Below are 18,400 nucleotides of genomic sequence, written 5' to 3'. Positions count from 1 at the left end.
CTGATATACAGCTCTTGGAATGCAAATCTTCATTTTATTATCATATATAGGTATATAAATATAAAGCTTCTGAACTCATGTCCTGATAAGGTATGAAAACAGACACTGTGTGTGTGTATCAGGGTGCCTCCTCCAGTCTGGTTGTGAAGTTTGCAGACACAGATAAAGAACGCACCATTCGGCGCATGCAGCAGATGGCCGGTCAGATGGGCATCTTCAATCCTATGGCCCTGCAGTTTGGAGCGTATGGAGCCTACGCACAGGCAAGCTCTCTCTCTCTCTCTCTCTCTCTCTCTCTCTCTCTCTCTCTCTCTCTCTCTCTCTCTCTCTCTCTCTCTCTCTCTCTCTCACTCGCTCTCCTCCAGTTTCACACTTACTATCAACCACTTTTTATACCAGCCAGTGAAATAAATTTGTGTAAACATATTTCTAAAATAAAACATCCTTTATTATTATTGTTATATTATTATAATTGTCAATAATAATAATAATAATAATAATACTCAATAGAATAAATAATAATGTCTTATATTGTATGTTATAATAGTATTTTTCTCTATCTTGATATTTTATTACGTCATGCACTCTTTTAAAAAGCGCCACAAACAGTTCTTTGAGGGAACCCTATAAAGCTGTCTAGGGGTCCCCTGGTTTGAGAATAGTGGTCCTCAGGGAGCCCCATATGTTCATTTTCACTCCAACCCAGAACCAAAATTATGGACCATCTTGGGGAACCTGAGGACCCTTTTAAGAACCGTGTTTGAAAAAGAGATTTGTAAGTATGAAGAACCTTTTAAATGTTTTAAGAACCTTCAAAAAATGTAAAGGTTCTATATCAATGTAAGAAATGTTTACATTATTGTGAGGTTCTTTAAAGGTTCTTCAAACTCACAGTTCATTTAGAAAAGTTGTTCTCTAAAGAACAATTCACTGAAAGGTTTATTAAGAACCAAAGATTGTTCTTCTATGCTATTGTGCAAAGAACTATTGTGCATGGCACCAATGTTTTTAGAAGTTTATATATTATATTATATTATATTATATTATATTATATTATATTGACTGTGATGTGTGCATTAGGTGCAGCAGCAGGCAGCGTTGATGGCGTCTGTTGGACAGGGAGGTTATCTCAGTCCTATGGCTGCGTTTGCTGCAGCCCAGATGCAGCACATGGCCACCATCAACGGCCTGCCCGGAGCACCGATGACCCCTACGTCAGGTCAGAGGAGAAACCAGTACTCACATGCAGACAGAGCACACACTGTTTTCTGTCATTAAATGTAATCATCGAAACATAATTTATGAGTTTATTACACTTCTTTAATTTTCTCTATATAACACACATTCATTATAATAAAAATAAAAGCACTCATCAAAATGCATTTTCTTTACTTCGGAGCCAATTAGCTTCTGCTTTTTAACAAGCCAATTTCCACATCCGGAAATATTTTAGATTTTAAAGATTAAGTGTTTTCATCATTAAATGATTTCTTATTCTGGCTCTTTTTAATGTTCTGCCTATGCTGCAGAGATTTTAGCACCAGAATGTGTTTTTCACTTTAGAGTATCATTGCATAATGATTATTTATGTTGGCTCGAGGAACAGCACTTAGTGAAGTTAGGTACTTTGCATAGAAAGTTCTGTGTAATTCAGAAAGAGAGAGATGTTAGCGTGTTAGCTCTCTTCAGCTGTGTTCTCTCTTTTTGTTTTTTCCCCTGTCTCAGGAGGAAGTACGCCCCCTGGCATCACTGCACCCACAGTGACCAGCATCCCCTCACCAATCAGCGTTAACGGCTTCACCGGGCTGCCCCCTCCTCAGGCTAACGGGCAGCCGCCTGCAGAGGCAGTGTTCACTAACGGGATTCACCCCTACCCAGGTACCATTCTCCACCATGCACGTCTGAAAACATTTCATACACTGTAAAAAGTGTCTCATCAGATCTACTTAAAAAATGACTTCAGGTGGAAACAAGTAAATTAACTAGTTTTATTCAACCTAAATAAATACTTTGAATGAACGATTCTTTCAAAGTATTTTTTAAGTTAAATAAAACTAGTTCAGTTGTTTGTTACCACATGAAGACATTTTTTAAGTAGATCTGACGAGACACTTTTTACAGTGTATCATTACAGCAATAACAAAGAACTATATATACATTTTTTTGTTTGCCCCATTACATCATTTGAAAACATGACCTGCTGTTTATACCATGTGAACATTTCATGATGAATGAACATTTTTATGTAGCAAATTTGAATAGCCATGTTTTTCCACTGTGAAATTTTGTTTAATAAGCTGAGGTATTAACACATTTTAGGAGATTTCCACCAGTCATCAAAGTTAAAATGTTTAAAAACATTCAGTGTTTTGATATGAAATATTCCCTTCTAGAGAACTCCCCAAGTCATAAATGTCGTCTGAAGAGTTTAATGCCTCTAAAAGCTCCCTCACAGGAAGTCATAACATAAAATAGTTATTCTGCCTGAGACATTGTTTCATGGTAATTTTGATATAAATATTTGGCCTATAATGTATTTTTGAAATTTATCCATGGTGGAGAGGTACCTACAAGGAGTTATAAGGCAAAATATTAGCCAAAGAAAACATATTTTTTCCAAAGTACCACTATTTTACTATCATCAGCATAACATAGAAACCTCAAAATGCACATTAGTACACCGGTGGTTTCAGATAGTAAATAAAATAACTATATTTGTGTCGTAAACATCATGACCCCTGGTTCCTGTTACCACCACTGTAAAGAAATCTGCCTCAGTGATTTTCTCTACAATTAACCATTTCACATCAAACCTCTCTCAATGACATTGTTTACATATCAGTGACTGAATTATTTTAAAGTCTATAGAATTCTGCTTTAATGAGATTACAGTTATAACTTTACACATACATTTACCTTTATTATTGACTAAGAACAATAAGTATTTCTTTTTATTCTAGACGTAATTCAGTGCATTTCCGTATTACATGTATTACATGTAATACTACATATCGTTGCTGTTCAAAGAAAAACAAGTGTCTCCAAAATGGTAACTCAACAGGAGAAGGCAAAAACTCTTTTACCTTTCACTGTAAGTTAATGTAAAGAGGTTTTATTCCAGGTGGTTTTAGAGCATTTCTATTGGTTCATTCATTATGAAATTTTCACATAATGTAAAGGACAACTGGTGAGTTGAAATAATGCAGAAAAATAAAAATAGACAAAAATGGAGATAAATGGTCTTTGGACAGTGACGATATAGTTCAGGGAACAATTACACAGAGAATATTGTGCTTTTGATACGTTAGAAAGGAGAGCAAATAATAAAATGTACAGTGGCAGTCAAAAGTTTGGACACATCTACTCATTGAACTGGTTTTCATTTAAAACAATAAGGAATTGCTCCAGTCAGAAATGCTGGCCTTCCAAATATTAGGTCTATTTAAATTCTGCCCTCCCTCATCACAGCAAAGCTGATTGGTTGAAATGAATTACCACAATTTTTCATGACAATTTGAGAATCAAAACTGGTATTCATGAAAAGGTTAGAAAATATTGTTTGTAACTATTTGGAGTTCTTTGTTTGATTTGAAGATAAACTCACATATAGGCATCAGTTTGAAAGATTAAAATTGTCTTTGAAGCTTCAAAGTGTCAAATTATATTTAAAATGATAAAAACATGTCCAGACTTTTGACTGGTACCATGTTTTTGTTTTTGATCAACATTTTTTTTGTATTTTTTTTTCACTTTAATACTAATACCAATTAAAATGAGAAAAACCTCAGTTTATCTGGAGTCATTATCTACACATTCATTAAATTCGTTTGATTTTTCTGGTTCTAAATCACTCCAGTTTATTTTTTCATGCGATGTAATTTTGTTCTCTTATTTTGTAGAAGACCTCAAAGTCGTGCTTTCTTAAAGCTAAGTAGTTCAGACAGTATGATTGTAGTGCTGTAAGCTATAATCAGTCTCACAGTGTGTGTTGTGCGTTACTGAGGCTGGTGGTCTTTCTTGCCCCCCGACTCGGTGCTGCAGAGAAAAGCAAATGTGTATGTTTCCTGGCTGTGTCTCAGTCCTGCAGGAGGTGGTTTTTAGGGAAGACTCGGAGAAGGGCGGCTTGGGCGTGGCTCAGCGGAGTTGTTTTGGGGTTCAGGGAAGCTGCTTCCTCTCTTCTCTCTCTGAAGGTATTGAATTATCAGCTGTTGGTGTCCATCTCAGCTCACGTTCTGTTCTGTGTAGTGTGCTGTCGTGTTGTGTGAATATGGTGTTTGTATGTATTGGGCTGTGGGGGGTTTATGGAAGGAGGAACACAATAAAAAGTGACTTTATTTTGTGTCTGGGTTTTGTGTTGGTGTTGTAATTGAATAACGTTTGTTGTGTTGCTGTGTGGTCAATGCTTATATGTAGGGCTGTCAAGTTCAAATAAGTTGTCAATTCTTTTTGACGATTAATCATGTAAACAGTAATCATTCGTGAACTGAGTAATCAGAATGAAATTGAGCTTAGCCTTTTGTGTTTAGCCTTTTAAATTGCCTACATAATGGAAAATTTTTCTTTGCTTTTTTAAATTAAAGAGGTCAATGTAATAAGTTAACACTGTTAGTTTCAAAATCTAATTCTCTCCCACAGTCCATAGAATCCATATAGAGAAATTAAGCTGCAAACATGGACTGTTTTGAAGTCATTATTCTGCTGTCACATTGACGCATTTACATATTCTACCTATTCAGCCTACAGCAGTTTAGCCCCATCCATTAATGCTGAAGTTATAAAAAGTGGTTCTGCCTTTCTGTATGAGGCATAACACAGAATACCTGATCAGAACAGAGGTCATTTACATATACACTGTATGGCCAAAAGTATGTGGACACCTAGCTGTCACACCTATATGAGCTTGGTGGACATGCTATTCCAAAACCATGGACAATAATATGGAGTTGACCGCACCTGAGTTTTTCCACAAGTTTTTGGAGTGTGTCTGTTGGAATTTGTGCTCATTCAGTCAAATGAGCATTTATGAAGACTTGATGTTGAACGAGAAGGCCTGGTTCACAATCAACTCTTCAAATCACCCCAAAGGTGTTCACTGGGGTTGAGGTCAGGGCTCTGTGCAGGCCACTGGAGTTCCTCCACACCAAACTTGTCAAACCTTATTTATAGACCTCGCCTTGTGCACAGGGGCACAGTCATGCAGGAAGGCCTTCCTCAAACAGTTGCCACAAAGTTATAAGCATATAATTATCTAAAATGTCTTTGTATGCTGTAGCATTAACATTAGCCTTCACTGGAACTAAGGGGCCCAAACCCTAAAAACGGCCCCAGCCCCATTATCCCTCCTCCACCAAACTTTACTGTTGGCACTATGCATTCCGATGTGTAGTTCTCCTGGCATCCACAAAGCCCAAGTTCATCCATTAGACTGCCATTCTTCCATTACACACCTATTAGCACTGGGTGTGGCTGAAACACCTGAACTCAATAATTAGGAGAGTTGATACTTTTGGTCATATAGTGTTATTGTAAATAAAAAAAAAATGAATTCTGATTCTGGCACATGAACATATGCAAATAGAAACAGTAAAATATGAGAAAAATGCATATAAACAGGAGTGCTCATCAGACTCTGCTCCTTACTGTAAAAGAGAGACCAGTGTAAGAATTTAAAGTATGCATTATCATGCAAAATGGCAACTAATCACTGCCAATTTGTCAAGAGGGTAAAATTTAATCAATATTTTTTTAATTGAGTTTAATTGAGTAATCGTTACAGCCCTACTTATATGCATGCAAAGCACTGTGGTTCTTTTTTGTGGCTGTGATAGCTAGAACTGTTCTCACTGTGACATCACTACAGCACTCTGCGTAACCATGCCTTTGATGTGACGTGTCACTGACAGCTCACCCGTCTTTAAATCCGCCAAATGAGCTCCACCTAAAAGTGGATAGGAGAGGATATTGCAGTCTACAGTGTTTAGGCTGTAAGAGCCGCGTTGTACTGAGCCGAATGAGGAGTGATATAGCGGTGCAGCAGGAGCGGCCGGCGTTTATTACAGCAGCAGCTCAGGGCTGATTGATGTGGAGTGTGGAGGTGTAGATCTATATTGTTCTCCGTGCACTCTCTCTGGCTGCCGATCCAGCACTGTGGAAACTTTTGGCAGGGCTTGGGCCCTGTCCCACGGCTTAATTGTTTGGGGAGGATGGTGCGAGGGTAGGGGAAAAGAGGAGAGAGAGAGAGAGGCAGAGAGAGAGAGATGAACTCACTGACTCTGAGCTTCATGCCCACACAAATGCAGCCAGCGCTCTCTCCACAAAGTGCCTTTCACTTTCTGACCTGTCTATTACCTCTGTCTCTCTCTCTGTCTCGTTCTGTCTTTCTCTCTAGCCCAGAGTCCTACAGCAGCTGATCCTCTACAGCAGGCTTATGCAGGAGTCCAGCAGTATGCAGGTCTGTCACTCAGATAGTTTTATGTGCTGTGTGGGTGTGTGCATGCATGCTTACGCTCAGTTTGCAGTAGTCGTTGAGTTTATATGTACTGCAGTATGTCTGAGCAGTGAGTGTGATGACAGTGTTTGTTTTTGTACATTTTCAGGACAAACGTATCCTGACTTTGTAGAAAAAGCAGAGAAAATCAGGACTAACCTACAGGACCAACACAATACTGACTTTGTAAAGATGTTTTTTTTTTTTTTGTTTTGTTTTTTTAACCTAAAAAGCAAATGCATTTCTTTTAGGTATCGTGATTAAGGTTAGGGTTAGTTATAGAGTTAGGCTTCTGAGAGAGAGAGAGGGAATGGGGAAAAATTCACACAGAAAATGTGGCCTGTACAAAGGTTATGGCACAATTTACGTATTTGAACATAAATAATTGTATATAAGAATTTTATATAATTATTTATTTTTATTTTTTATATTTTTATTTTTTTCAAAATGTTAAACTTTTGCATGAAATTTGCATAAAAAGGATGCGTTAACTTATTTTCAGTTAGAAAATCAACAAAGCATGTAATTTGATGAGGGGGTGGTGTTTAAAAAAAACAATTACGTATTCAGATCTTAGATATTTACAGTGATTGAGGCATGAATTGAGACAGTAATTCAATTCAATTATAGAAGTTTAGTTCAATCTTAGAATATGGTTGCGTTTTCTGTTTTAACTAATTCTAATTACAAATTTAGACTCATCCGTCCATAAAGCCTCAGTCCACATCTCAGATGTCCAGTTTTCGTAATCTAGTGTACATTTTCTTCGCTCCTTTTCTCAATAATGGCAAGAGTGGAGCTTGATTATCTTCTCTCTCTGAGACAAAACCTTTAAATGATGTTTATCTGACAGGGACAGTTGTTGGTCTTGCATGGTAGTTAGGAGTCCCATTTTCTCTGTATCTTTGAATAATTTTTTGACGTTTGACTTTCCTCTTGTTTATGCAAGTGGATAATAATGAATAACTTGTAATTAATGGCCATTTTGACTGGAAATTTAATGAATGAAAATCTCTGACTTTAGTACAGCGCTGTACATATATTATAGGGTCATACATACACATAATACATATGGGGTTTATATTGTCACTAGAACAAAACCTTGTATGTCTTTACAGGAGAACGAAATATTCCTAACTTGATATTATTAAGTCATTTTGGACCATTTCTATTGGTCAATTCATGTAATTTTGACAGTGTAAATTGCAACTGGCATTTTCAATTTATTAAAAAAAATACAAAAATGGAGATATAAGGTTTTGTTCAGAGTGCTCCAATATATGACTCTGTGTCCTGACTTTGTATAAAAACAGACCCCTGTGTGTGCATGTTTAAATGTATATTCTGACACACTGGCATATGTGTGTGTCTCAGCAGCCTACCCAGCTGCATATGGACAGATCAGCCAGGCCTTTCCACAGCCTCCTCCCATTATACCCCAGCAGCAGAGAGAAGGTGAGGCTGCGTCTGTTACTGACTCCACAGTTACTGCCAGGACAACTCTCAGTCTTAACATGTCATTTCAATACATTCTATTGGCTAATCTGCCCATTAGACACTGAAGTGTGAGTTATTTATAACTGGTCTTTAAAAGATCACAGTCTTTTCAGTCAGACTGAATCAGACTACAGCACAGTTTCAACAGAATATACTATTTGTATTTGTACACTGCAACATTACAGTAACAGTGGCTTTGAATTAAGCCTTGCACTAAGCTTATGCACTGCACATAATCTAGGGGTAATGGTTTAATGACTGGGCATCAACCAGGTTTTTGATGCCACACAATTATCTAGGTGCTTGTGACTTTGCCTCCCTCCAGTGGCTGCCACAGTAACATAAAATAAAAAAAAAATTGGTTTATGTAAAATCTTATGGCATTAATCACTTTTTCGGTTCAAAATATCAACCCAGTTTAATCTCACAGATGGGAAAGGAAGTTTGTCCCCGATAACAGTTCTGATGGACATGAACTGAGCTCCTCTAATGTGCTTTGGTGCATTCAAAGAACTGATGAGTAAAGTTGCTGCTGATCAGTTTTAGTTCTTGCGCTATTGGAATGACGGCTTCTAAACAGTGTTGCTATGGCAACTGATGATGACAGCAAAAATTATACTAGTGGCATTAATAATAACAATAATGCAAACTGAATTTGTAGTATTTACATTTGTGCATCATCAGCAATCACCTCAGTATTGGTTTAATAACAGCTTAATACTCAAAAAATGAATGATCAAATATTATGTATGATGTTTTAGGCAAGTTAAATTGAGACCCAATCTTATTCACTGTCTCTCGGCTTATAAATGCTGCAATAGCCCAGATAGCAAGCATGATGGATAAGGTTGGCACCCCGCTGACTGTTTGCCACTGCTGGTCCATCCTCGGACCACCCAGATTACTGTCCTGCATAAAAACTCGAACTAGTTTTTTTTTTCTCCTGAAACAGATTTTAAATGCACAGCATCTTTTATTTTGGAAAATAAACTAAGACAAATATTACAAAACAACTGAAAGAAAAAAATAAAGACTAGGTCTAATTTAAAACGATTTTATGGAAAATGTTGTTGCTGATGCTGGGCTAGATTAAAATTATTTACAAAACTAGTATAACTAAGTATAACTAAAGACAGGAAGGAAGGAAAAATAAGTAAATTGGAAAATGAGCGATAATAAGTGGAATTTTGTCTCATACTCTGCTTAACCACCGGTGGACCGCCCAGAAAACACTGAGCAAAACACTGTGGACCACCAGCGGGCCAACAGTGGCCCACTATCCTCTTGCTATTTAGGGAGGTCCAGTATTTGATCACAATTTCCTTTTCTTCCTGTAATTGGGGAAATTCTGGGATTAGATATTTTTTTAGGAATTCTGTGCTAATATTCTTCACGAGGTAGCAGAACGTGTATCTCTGTGCCAAACTCACTGGTCTTACAGTGACCACAGGACATTTTCTGTGGCTACACTGTGGTCACTTCAAGCTAGAAAGCTTCTGTATTACAGTGAGATTTAGTCTAATTTCTGCCTTTATGTCTTTTCTGCCCTCCCATCTCTTTATGCTCTCTCTCTCTCTCTCTCTCTCTCTCTCTGTCTGTCTCTCTCTCTCTCTCTCTCTCTCTCTGTCTCTCTCTCTCTCTGTATATCTAGGGCCAGAGGGTTGTAACCTGTTCATCTACCACCTCCCTCAGGAGTTTGGGGATGGCGAGCTGATGCAGATGTTCCTGCCTTTCGGTAATGTCATCTCCTCCAAAGTGTTTGTGGATCGGGCGACAAACCAAAGTAAATGCTTTGGTGGGTAATAATGATAAAACACCTGTAAAGATTACTATCATTCTTATTCTCTCACTATTAATGTTTTTACCTCATTTTTCTACCACAGCAAAGCTTTTTGGAAATATGAAAGAGGCAAAAAAAAACAAAACAGAAGACTCATGTGAGGACATAGGATAGTGCCTTTTGCTGGATGATCAGTGAGGGACATTAGACTGGAAGGGGAATTTGCTGAGGGATGCGAGATGTGTTTGATGTGTCCTACTTGTGACAAAAATGAGGCTCTGTATTCTAATTAATACTATCTCCAGCTCCAGTGGGTTCCTCACTTATCAGAGGCAGTATATGCATGAATGAACACAGCACTGTTTGATTTGAACTTAATATAAAGCTCTATAGTTAGTGGGAAGCAGTTGAAAGGCTTCACTGAGACATGAAGTGCTGAAATGCTGACCTAGCTGAAATGACTGAAGTCGCTCAAGACTGGAAGACTCAAGGAAGAACATACTCATGCTTTTAACTCTGAAGCTCTGCAGTGATAGAGTAGCCATAAAGCCGTCATATTATTTCAGTGCCAAAACAGATACAGGTTTAAAATTGTAGATCTAGCTTTTATTTTGGCGATTTAATTATTTATTGTCATTTTCTAAGAGTAGTGACATTTCTTGTTGAACCATAGAATTTAGATAAATATGTCAAATTCTTTACAAAGCCAGTGTAAACTATGTAATTACATATAAATACAGCATGTTTGTTAGTTCTGAGATGTTGACTTGTTCCTAGCTATGTATTGATACGCTTTTAACAAACAGGAGCTTGAGTATTTCTTAAAAGTCATGAAAAAGCAATGAAAACATCACTCTAGATCACTCTAAGATCACAGAAGGATCAAGATTTTTGCAATAACTGCAACTCCAACAACCAAACCCTAACACCAACCCTAAACTCTAACACCAATCCCTGATCCCAACCCTAAACCCAAACTTTACCCTAATCCCAACCTCAATCACAATTTCTCAAACCCCAAAATTCAGTCCTAAATCCTAACACCACTCCCCAATTCAATCCTAACCTCAATCCCAGTCTCCTAAACCCAGTCTCCCAACCTCTAATCCCCTAAACCCAGTCCACCAATCCCCAAAACCCCAATCGCAAACACTACCAGTGATCCCCAAACCATGATCTGAAACCCTACCACCAATCCCAACCCTAATCTCAATCCCAATCTCCTAAACCCAGTCTCCCAACCTCTGACCCCAAAACCCAGTCCTAAACCCTAACACCCAATCAAACACTAACACGAATCCCCAAACCCCAAGTCAAATCCTAATACCAATCCCCACATTCATACCCCAACCAAAATTCCCATTCCGGCACCAATTCCCACCCACAAACCAAATGTTATTTTAGTCCCAAACCCAATCCTTAGACCTCCAAACTCCATTCCAACCATAATCACAAAACCCTCAACCCCAAATTCTCACCCAAATACCTACACCAACCCTCCTAAACCCTTAAACTTAAAATCTCAACCCCACCACTTACAACCCAAATTTCCCACCAAATATCCACTCAGCTCTTAGAATGAGCCCGTTTTCTCTGACCTTGTCAACGTGTGTGTGCTTTTACTAAAGCTGCAATCTCTGTAAATCCATTAGTTTCCTGACTGTGTTCCTACTTTCAGAGCAGAGATGCACTGCACAGCTCTTAACCATGCCAAGTTTCTTTGAAGTACGCCCTTCAAAATTTATTTATTATTGATTTGTTCTTAGTTTTATCCACCTCTGAAACTCATACTGCAACAAATGAGGACGTTCTGAACAAAGCTATCACATAAAAGTAACGAAGAAGGCCATATGAATATGTAATCACTAAAGTTAGACATAAATATTATGTCACCCGTTTTGTAAAAGCCCTGTATGATACACTGGTGTGGAAAGAGATTTAGAGCAGCAGAGGGTTACCTGAATACATGGTTTGCAGGGTTGCATGTTGCTGTGTTGTTGGATATTGATATGATTGTGTACGCTGTTGTGCTGTATGGATTGATTTTGTGCATAGCTGTTAAATGTTGAATATGTTTCTCCTGAGGTCATGTGACTCAAGTTACTTTGTGTTTGACACTTCTCTCTGTTTCACCTCTTCACCCTCTTGCTATGTCATGGATGTGATGGCTCATCATATAAACCGTCTTCTCTCTGTTTTCTCGCCTTCTTTTCTCCACTGTTTGTCATTTGTTCCTGTCGTTGTTTATCCTAATCATTTCAATCATGTGAACTCAACATTCTTGTGTGTCATTCCATTCTCTTGCCCTCTCCTCTGGTTCTCCGGGTGCTAACCTGTTGTCCTTTGTCTCCATCCCTCCGTCCACCCTCCCCTTCTTCCTACTCATCTGCAGGCTTTGTGAGCTTCGATAACCCAGGCAGTGCTCAGGCTGCCATCCAGTCCATGAATGGCTTCCAGATCGGCATGAAGAGACTCAAAGTGCAGCTCAAGAGGCCAAAGGATGCCAACCGCCCATATTAGCCCCGCCCCCACATGACCCTCACCCTGGGGGTGAAGGCCACTGCAGCACACAGGGAACAACAGGTCAGAGAGAAGACCATATGTCCTTATGCCTCTACTACAGATACATAACAGGGCAGCAGTGGCACACATTACTGTAACACATTTCACATTTCGCATGCATGCCAGTAATAATAATATTCATTTATAAAAATATGTCGGTGCTGTCAGGACAAAACCTTGTATCTCGATTTTTGTCATTTTTAAGTTTTTGGCATAATTTGAAAATACATGTTGCCCTTTACATTGTGGTAAATTTCATGATGAATGGGCCAAAAGAAATGGCCCAAAATAAATTCCATTTTGGAGGTTTTGTTTATGTTAATATATTAAGTATTATATACAATTAGGGCTGTCAAAGTTAACACATGAATGACATGTTAATACGATAAATTATGTGCTACTTTTTATGGCGTTAATGTATTAGCCTAGTTTAACCCTTTGAGCTGTCTGTAGTAGCACAGGCTGAAGCCCAGTTGTTCGAGCACTGTATGTTGCTATGATAGAATCTACAACTTTAGCCCTCACATTCAAATACAGCTTTTAAGGTGGCACCTTCAGCACCTTCAGCATACTACGTTAAACGGTGCTCACAGGAAACCTATGGATAAATGAACAAGCAGCAAATTAACAAAAGCAACAACAGAAAGTGGAAAGCTCCCTCAAGACCCTACACTGTTCCCCTCAAGACCCTACACTGTAACCAGAATACACAAGCTGCATGAACAACAATAAGAGGCTTCAATCACAGAGTTAACAGTATATATCATATAAATATGTGGTTACCAACCCTGGTCTAGGAGATTGACTTTCCTTTTGAATATAATTCCATCTGCAATCTGCCACACCTGCTAAATAACCTCTTCAAAAATCTTATATAGGCTGGATCAGATGCAATAGTTTTAGTTAAGGGAGAAGCAGAATGTAAAATGAAACTAAACTCTGCAGGAAAGTAGAGGTGATATACTCAAGGTATGAAATACAGGGGTCCTGGGGGGACCCCTCTTGGCCCCCTGAATGTCTCAAAATTTAGAGAAGGTCATTGTTAACCTGCTTCACCCACAACTGGCATGATTCTGTCTTTGGTACTCTTAACTAACTAGAGCTGCAGCACTGCTCTTCTCAGGGTGGCGCTGTAGCAAGGTTCACCCAGTTGGTCCTTCATAACTGTTACTATGCCCAGGATACCTTTGAAAAACGTTACAATATGTTGTATCATATTTGTAAATCTGAAAACTTGCTTAATTTGCCAAAAGATTACTGGAAGAGTGAATTGTTACTCATTTTTCAAACTGAAGACAAAGAGGAGATGTGTAAGATCTCAGTTAATGAGTGAAAGAGGGCATAAATAATCTATAAAAGAGTACTTCCAAAAGAACAAGTGTTAAACCAGACATTGCGCTGCCATTGAAGCTGCATCAGCATCACTATAGCGAGTGAGTTACCACTCAGCCAGCTAACATGAAAGTTTGCAGTTTTATAATCAGGCCTTGTTGATGAATGGACCAATAGAAATGGTCCCAACTTAAGAAAGTTTTTTTCCTTCTTTTATAATGTTACCATTTTGGGAACACAAGTGACGATATATAGCATCTAACATGAAAAAAGCTACTCGAGAAGTTATGCATAAGAAATCTATAATTCAAACTGTTATATGTAGTATATAACATGAAATACGTTACTTGAGAAGTAATGTTTGAGCCACTTGAGAAGTCTATTTCTATAATTCAAACTGTTATATAGAGTAAATAAGTATCAAACAAAATAATTTACTTTAGAAGTGATTTATAAGCCTCTTTTGTGCAGTTTTCATGTTTGTACACCATTTAAAAACAGCACCTAGCCTTTTACACTGTGCACACATTCTGTATGAATGGACGAATAGAAACAGTCCAAATTTGTTTCCCAAGTTACCATATTAGAAATGCAAGGTTTTGCTACAACAGTGACGATATATAGGATCTAACAAGAAATAAGTTACTTGACAAGTAATGCATAAGAAATCTATAATTCAAGCTATTATATGTGGTATATAACATGAAATAAGCTAGTAAGAAGGCAGCAGTGTGTGAAGCACTTCTTCCTTTCTCTGATAATGTTCTCTCTAGTGCAGTGATGGGAATAAGATTACTCCTCTCTGTGGTGCACATGTATCTATCTCGCTCTCTTTCTCTCCCTGTCTCTCAAACCCTCATCTAAATGATGATGGAGAATCAATGCTGTGTCATTAATTTACCCTGCTGATGCCTTTAACTGGGCCGAGTTATTACCTACTTACACAGCTAGTGAGGCATCCCAGGCTGTGTTCTGCTGCAGCGCTGCAATAGACCTCACAGTATGGCTCTCGCAACAGCGCCTAAAAGGCCCGACTTATCAAACTGCCTCTGTCTGTTCTGCTCAATAACCACAGCATCTTAAAAGTTCCTCATCTTCCAGGCATCGAAAAACGCGTGATCGATTTACACTGCTTTTATGTTTCCTTTTGTAGGTTTTGTAGAGTTGGAACACATGCTGACAACATGAGTAACGTTAACGAAACACAAAAGAAACTCAAAAGGACAAAGGGGGCGGCGCGGCTGGGTCGGACGCGCAGTGATAAGTGTGTCGGACATGTGAGGAGGCCACGGGCGCTTGACACACCACCACCACCGCAAAGCTCAGTGGACCTTTAGGACCTCAGCGGACACTCAGGAGAGCCGCCGCGTTCCGCAACCATATCGGACTCCCTCTCTGAGTCTCCGCAGCCTGCCTGATCATAGGAGCCCTTCTCATATAGAACCACATGGAAGATCATACAGGAAAAAAACAAGAACAACAAAGTATCTACAACTAAAAAAAAAAAAGAAAAAGAACAATGTAAGCCCTTTGGAAGAGCCTCAGAAGAAACTGACTCCAAGAACAAGGCATTAAAGAGAATAAAAAAAAACACTTTTGAAATCAAGAACTTTTAGGGGTGGGGGGATTATGTAATAAGGGACTTGTCTTTGAGGAAACTTTTTAAAAGAAACTGTTTTAGAGATTAAAAACCACCAACAACAAACTTTTTGGAAGAGAGAAAACTTTTGGAAGGATGTGACACTTCAGGACACAAAGCTTGCTGTGGTTGCGGGATGGCCATCTTTAACTCGGAGTGCCTGTCCGTTTCCGGGGGGGACAGCTGCCACAAAGAGCCGCAGCTGCAGTCCCCCTGGGAGGCTTATCTGTCATTCCTTAGTTGTGTAGGGACCAAAAGACCAAACCTTTTTAATGATAACGACAAAAAAAATGAACAGAGACTCGTAGCTGTAACATACTCAGACCACTGCATCTCTTTTGCTGTGCCAATCGGTTTAAAAGAGCTGTATTTACGAAAAGAAAAGAAAAAAAAACAAAAACAGATATGTATAAGTAGAATATATATGAATATATGTATAAATGCATACATATAGATTGCTGATATGCTTTTGAATACTGGCAAAACTATTTCAGACGGCCCACGGAGGGTCGCTCACTTCGCTAGTTTACAATTATTCGAGGTGAAAAAGAAAAAAAACAAAAACAAAAAAGTTTATTTTTCTTTCCTCTTCTTGTTTCTGTCCGCAGTAGGATGAAGGGTGCATGGGGGGCGGAAGGGTTGTCCCGTATCGCAGCCTTACCTTTTCTATCTGGACATCCCGACCTTGTAGTTAAGAAAGAACCACGAGCTATACAAACCTGTTTATATTTACCGTACATATAATAATATGTATATGTATTGCAAAACATTGGAAGAATATGTATTCATATATGTGCCCGGCGTGTATATATATGGATACATACAATATTAATCCCAAACTCATATATGTATTTATATGCATATATTTTATATGTGTGTATATATAGAACCAGCTATTCAATACGTAGAAACTGTAATTTTTTTGTAGATTTTAGCTGGAGTTTGAACTCACTGCTCTGCTTGGACTTGGGGAAAAAGTCTCATATCTGGCAGCTCCCGAAACTGCAGGCATTCCTCTTTCTGAAAGAAAAAAAAAAACAACATGTATGCCAACACACACATATATACACATATTTACACGCACACTCAGACCTACGCACGCAGCAAAGGCGTGTGACTATCAACAGATGTATATATATATACATACGTATGTGCATAAATATGCTACTGAAAAATGCAAAAAGGCCTCCTCTCATCCGAGAGCTTAAAGAAGAATCAGGACCATTTCCACAGGAGATAAGACAGAAGTCGACGTATTTGCCTCTCCGTCTTCTTCCGGTGTACTCTGCAAACATGCACACCTTCTGTACGATATTACAAACCCACATGAATATATACACAGTGCTGACAGCCGGCTTTTAACTTGGGCGCTTTCGCTCTCCTGGGTTAGTTGCATGTAGCGTTGGGTCGTCGTTCGCAGGCTCAGGCGCGCCTGCGCGGCAGACATTAGCACTGTGCTCTGAACACCGCTAGCCGCCATTCATTATGATGATGTCAAACTCGCAGAGGCACCGCTCTTTCTCGAACCTTACAGCTACTGCAAGTAAGCCTTCAAAATATCCGTCAACACGCGCGGAACATCTGTAAAGCCGACACGTCCGCCATCTGCTCCAGCGTACCCGCTCTCGACCCGAGGGACATTTCGCTTAGGGTTACAATTAAGTGGGCATTATGTACATGTTTTGCAAAGGTATCGTTTGAATCTACATCTACAGTGTGTTTACAAGTGCTGCTCGAAGAGCTCAAATGTATTTTGCTAGGATAGTTTTTGCTTGGTACTAGGGCTAAGGTCGGGGGTTTGAGTTTTGAATTTCTAGATTATTGCTAATTAGAAGATACGAAGCCTTTATGATTTTCATGCTTTGCATTGAACTGCTGTACTATACAGATGACGATATTGTAAATAGTAATCTGGGAACCGGTTGAAATCACTTTACGGCTCCGGTAAAGTGTCTGTACAGTGGCAATAGAGTAACCGAACACGCTTCATTTTCGGAAGGGACTCCAGAACTCCTGCAGACAGTCTCCAAGAATGTTGCATTCCACATTCCAGACCTCTCCGACACATGCTCATTCAGGTACGCCAAGAAAGCTCGCTAGAACTCAACACATAGCCTACCTTGCCTCATCTCTGCACGTCTTCTCTCATTGCGTCTCACGTTCCTGCAGACTAGTCCGTCCTCGTCCCTCTCGCCCTGTCCTAGCTGTCTTCTCCCGTCCGTGCGACGTTTCGCCTTCGTTATCCGCACCCATGCGACGTTTCAGCTACAATTGTTTACATGATCTGAAAATGTATGGTTGATAACTACCAAGAAACAGAGAAGAGGTTTTATTATATATATAAATATATACAGAAACTAATGAATATACTGTAAATTGTTCTTTTTTTCTCTTCTCCTTTATTCCTTTCTTCTTATTTTTGCCTCTGTATATAGGTTTGCATATTTTATAGGACTTTTACTTCTATCTACAAGGACTGGATGATTATGAAACTTTACATTTTGAGTTAATGAAAAAAAGGGTTAAGAAAAAAAAACACAATCTGGTGATGAAACTAAACCAGGTGAACAGTAGTAGTCATTAGCATGGTTAGCGAGTAAAGAAGTCAAGGGGGGCATCGAATTCAATTGATAAACAAAAGAACATGCATCATAATCTGAAGTGCTGCCAACATGTTTATTTATTTGTCTATTTATTCATTTATTTATTTGACGGAAATTTGTTGGATTTTTCTTTTTTTTTTTGCAATGTATCTCAAAGTTTTGCCCATGTTTTTATTTTCATTTTTTTGTGGTTAGTTATGAACCATAGAGTATGTGTTTGTCATTTCAAATGAAGCCATTTTTAAATATCTATTTTTTTACATGTTTTATATTGTGGGACACAATGGAACAATGCTATTGGCAGAGTCAGGGTCTACAACCAATCTCTTCTTGAGAATGTAGAACATGCTTACGATAGATGTTGCATTTCTGCTGTTCGAACCGTCTACTGTTCTGATCATCCCGCTGTTCCGAGATCTGCTTTAGGCTTTTCTCACATGCGTAATTTCACTGGAAAAACAAACAAAACAAAAAACTGCACTAATCCATCCGTCATCTCA

The 18,400-nt window shown here is 38.7% G+C and overlaps 1 protein-coding gene across 4 annotated transcripts in view; it reads left to right on the top strand.

Moving 5' to 3' along the window:
- celf4 (CUGBP, Elav-like family member 4) overlaps nt 1-15,592 on the top strand; it is a 119,087-nt gene extending 103,495 nt beyond the window's left edge. For 2 of the 4 annotated variants that reach the window (XM_036587898.1, XM_036587901.1), the window contains exons 6-14: nt 123-263; nt 1,081-1,219; nt 1,726-1,878; nt 4,080-4,190; nt 6,389-6,451; nt 7,862-7,942; nt 9,636-9,779; nt 12,157-12,347; nt 14,812-15,592. In XM_036587898.1, coding sequence (XP_036443791.1) covers nt 123-263; nt 1,081-1,219; nt 1,726-1,878; nt 4,080-4,190; nt 6,389-6,451; nt 7,862-7,942; nt 9,636-9,779; nt 12,157-12,284 — 960 coding nt within the window. In that variant the 3' untranslated portion in view covers nt 12,285-12,347; nt 14,812-15,592. The remainder of the gene's footprint in view (nt 1-122; nt 264-1,080; nt 1,220-1,725; nt 1,879-4,079; nt 4,191-6,388; nt 6,452-7,861; nt 7,943-9,635; nt 9,780-12,156; nt 12,348-14,811) is intronic. The other 2 variants (XM_036587900.1, XM_036587899.1) reach the window with 2 other exon arrangements.
- The last annotated feature ends 2,808 nt before the right edge of the window (nt 15,593-18,400 follow it).

Source organism: Colossoma macropomum, unplaced genomic scaffold (genome assembly GCF_904425465.1).
Source record: "Colossoma macropomum unplaced genomic scaffold, Colossoma_macropomum, whole genome shotgun sequence".
In the NCBI taxonomy this organism is placed as follows: domain Eukaryota; kingdom Metazoa; phylum Chordata; class Actinopteri; order Characiformes; family Serrasalmidae; genus Colossoma; species Colossoma macropomum.
This window is presented reverse-complemented; position numbering and strand designations above follow the sequence as displayed.